The sequence below is a fragment of the Echinococcus granulosus genome (genome assembly GCF_000524195.1).
Source record: "Echinococcus granulosus chromosome Unknown EG_S00015, whole genome shotgun sequence".
Lineage (NCBI taxonomy): Eukaryota > Metazoa > Platyhelminthes > Cestoda > Cyclophyllidea > Taeniidae > Echinococcus > Echinococcus granulosus.
In genome coordinates, this window is record NW_020170395.1 from 230,219 (window position 1) to 232,693 (window position 2,475).

The window sequence follows — 2,475 nt, forward strand, 5'->3', positions numbered from 1 at the left end:
CAGAAGGATCTTCAACGTTAAGAATTAGGAATTAGGAATTTGAAGTTAGGAGTTAAAACCACCTCTCGCACTGACTGAAATACTACAAAGTGAAGGTGGCCAGGACGACTCTAATGTGAGCCACTGTGTTTAACCTGAGTGATGCGACGATTCCTTCAAATCTGCATCGCTTAAGAAAGTCACGGCAGACGAGACATGCAAATGCACTCCATCAACACGCATTAACGGTAACAGGTGAGAATCAACATAAAGTACTGCCAATTTGTTCTTCGCTTCTTTCACTTGACAAACACGACGCAGTCGTCGATTGCTGACTGGACTGTGATGGCAACAAACACATTACATTACTGGTTATCTCCACACGCTCCATTCACTACCCCCACATACACGCCTCTAGGGCAAAACATCACTCCATCCCCGTGAGACCAAAACCTGACTTACTTCGTGTCTAGCCATGTGTGTGGAGGATTGGAAATGCAATTGTCCTCTATGGGTTGTCGGACTCACCAAGACCCAATCACCAATTACAAGGCAACTACGGTCGAGATTTACCCACTCAATGCAACTGCTGCAGCTGCAAAAGAAACTTCCTATCCTCATTCTCCTTCTCCTCCTTTTCTTCAAAAACAGCCCACACTCGTAGATGAGTCCATTGCAGAGTCCGACATTCTTACAAGAACAAGCAAGATCACATAACGCTTGCGGCAAAACTTCTACATGAGAAGAATTGCACTTTCGAGTGGAGGAGGAAGGGAGGAGGAGAAGAGGGAGATGGACGCTGCTTCACCTCATCCTTATCTCCATCCTTACTCTCATCCTTAACACTGGTATAAGACGGCAGCATGCCAGGTGAAATGGACAGTTGGCTCTGCAATAAAAGTGAGGCAGGGACAGAGGGGGTGGGACTACTTGCGCCTTGATTTTGGAGACCAACAAATGCAAACAAGCTTGCTTCTCCCTCGGAAAGGATTACAGGTGTCAACTGCTGTTAGTAAAGTAACTAAAGAGGAAGCATTTCATAATTCCTACCATAAAGAACACCTACTTCTTGCATCGCTTTATGGATAAAATATCATGTAAACGCGAAAGCTACCTTTTGTCAACTTTCACTTATTTTCTGTAATAACTACCTTCAATCACCGACTGCACCTCTTTCCACCAATGTTACACTCTGCCAGTTACTATCCAAAATATGCTTTGATGTACACCTCCTCCATTACTTAAGTGTCAGTCTTGTATCAAGAGAGCAAACTTAATATTGCCACTTCGTAATGTGCATAGACAACAGCACTGAGGCATGACGAACGAGGCTGCCTCAAGCCTTTGCACTTCTCACTTCCAGGTCGAAGACTTTGACGAATTCGCGAGCTTCCCACCTTTGATGTGGTGAGGTGCAGAGCTGCTCAGGCACTTTTCCTTGCTTGTCAGCTAACATCCTGTCGAGGTCAATTTGATGCTCGAAGAGCACAAATAGCACATTTCCAGCATCCACCCATAAGGAAAGTCGCCTGTGAAGTGGTCAGGAGTTTGGTGCCGCTTTCTTAAATGTTATCGGTTGGCGATTCTGTGTATGTTATGGCATGCTCGCCTATGCTTGAAGACTAAGGAATTGACAAGTGGCTATGCCTTCAAAACTTGTCTCCCATCCTGTATAAACCTTTGTCTTCAGCCGTTACTGTCAAATGTGAGTCCACCCATGCTGCAATCTGTTGCGACTGACCTCTCCTTGACAAGTGGAAACACTCGCTCTTATACGCCAGACTCCACTCTACACTATCTTCTAGGAGACCTCTTTTGTAAAACTGAAATATTTTGGGGCTGGAATAAAATATCTAGGAGCCTAAAGAGAGCATCAGTACTATCTCATGGAGAGGTTGAGAGGCCACTGACAGAAGTCCACATCACCTACATGGAGGTTGAATGAGGGGAAGTCAAGAAGGTCTTCTCATTTCAAAGTGACATTCTGCCACCGAAGTAATGAGTTACATCAAAATTCCTCTACAATGCTCACTATGATTGCAGAAATGAGCCATTGGGAAGGAGTGAGCCGAAGTCAGCACATTTGAGCTTTTCCTGTTACTGAGCAACTGATTTCTCCCACGCAGTCTAGACAATTGACAAACGGGAGGAGGATGTCTAAGAAGTCTGACATTCCTTGCTGTTGTGGTTTGAAGGCCAACCATGCCAACACACCGTCAACTTGGTGTGTCCGAAAGGTGCTCGACGCAAGATAATGACAACACGACAGGCCTCAGGATCGGCATCGCAAAATGCATGTGCAGTGATCTAATACTGTACCAGAGCCTTCCAAACAGCCTTATTTTAATTTTGTTGTTTACTTAGAGTGCCAATCATCGAAATTCACTGGATAAATACTTTCCACACCCAATTTTATAAATCACGTTGTCTTAGCTTCTTTGTGAATACGTGAATTGAATACATGACGAGTAATGACACCCATCCAAGTGGACTTCC

At 44.6% G+C, this 2,475-nt stretch overlaps 1 protein-coding gene across 1 annotated transcript in view; it reads left to right on the forward strand. All coding sequences in view use genetic code 11, as the record gives it.

Annotated features, from left to right (window-relative positions):
- Positions 1 to 842: 842 nt before the first annotated feature.
- Positions 843 to 2,475, forward strand: part of EGR_03041 (hypothetical protein) — a gene marked incomplete at both ends in the record, with an annotated part of 4,577 nt that continues 2,944 nt past the window's right edge. The window contains one exon of the mRNA XM_024492290.1: positions 843 to 879. Coding sequence (XP_024353216.1) covers positions 843 to 879 — 37 coding nt within the window. The remainder of the gene's footprint in view (positions 880 to 2,475) is intronic.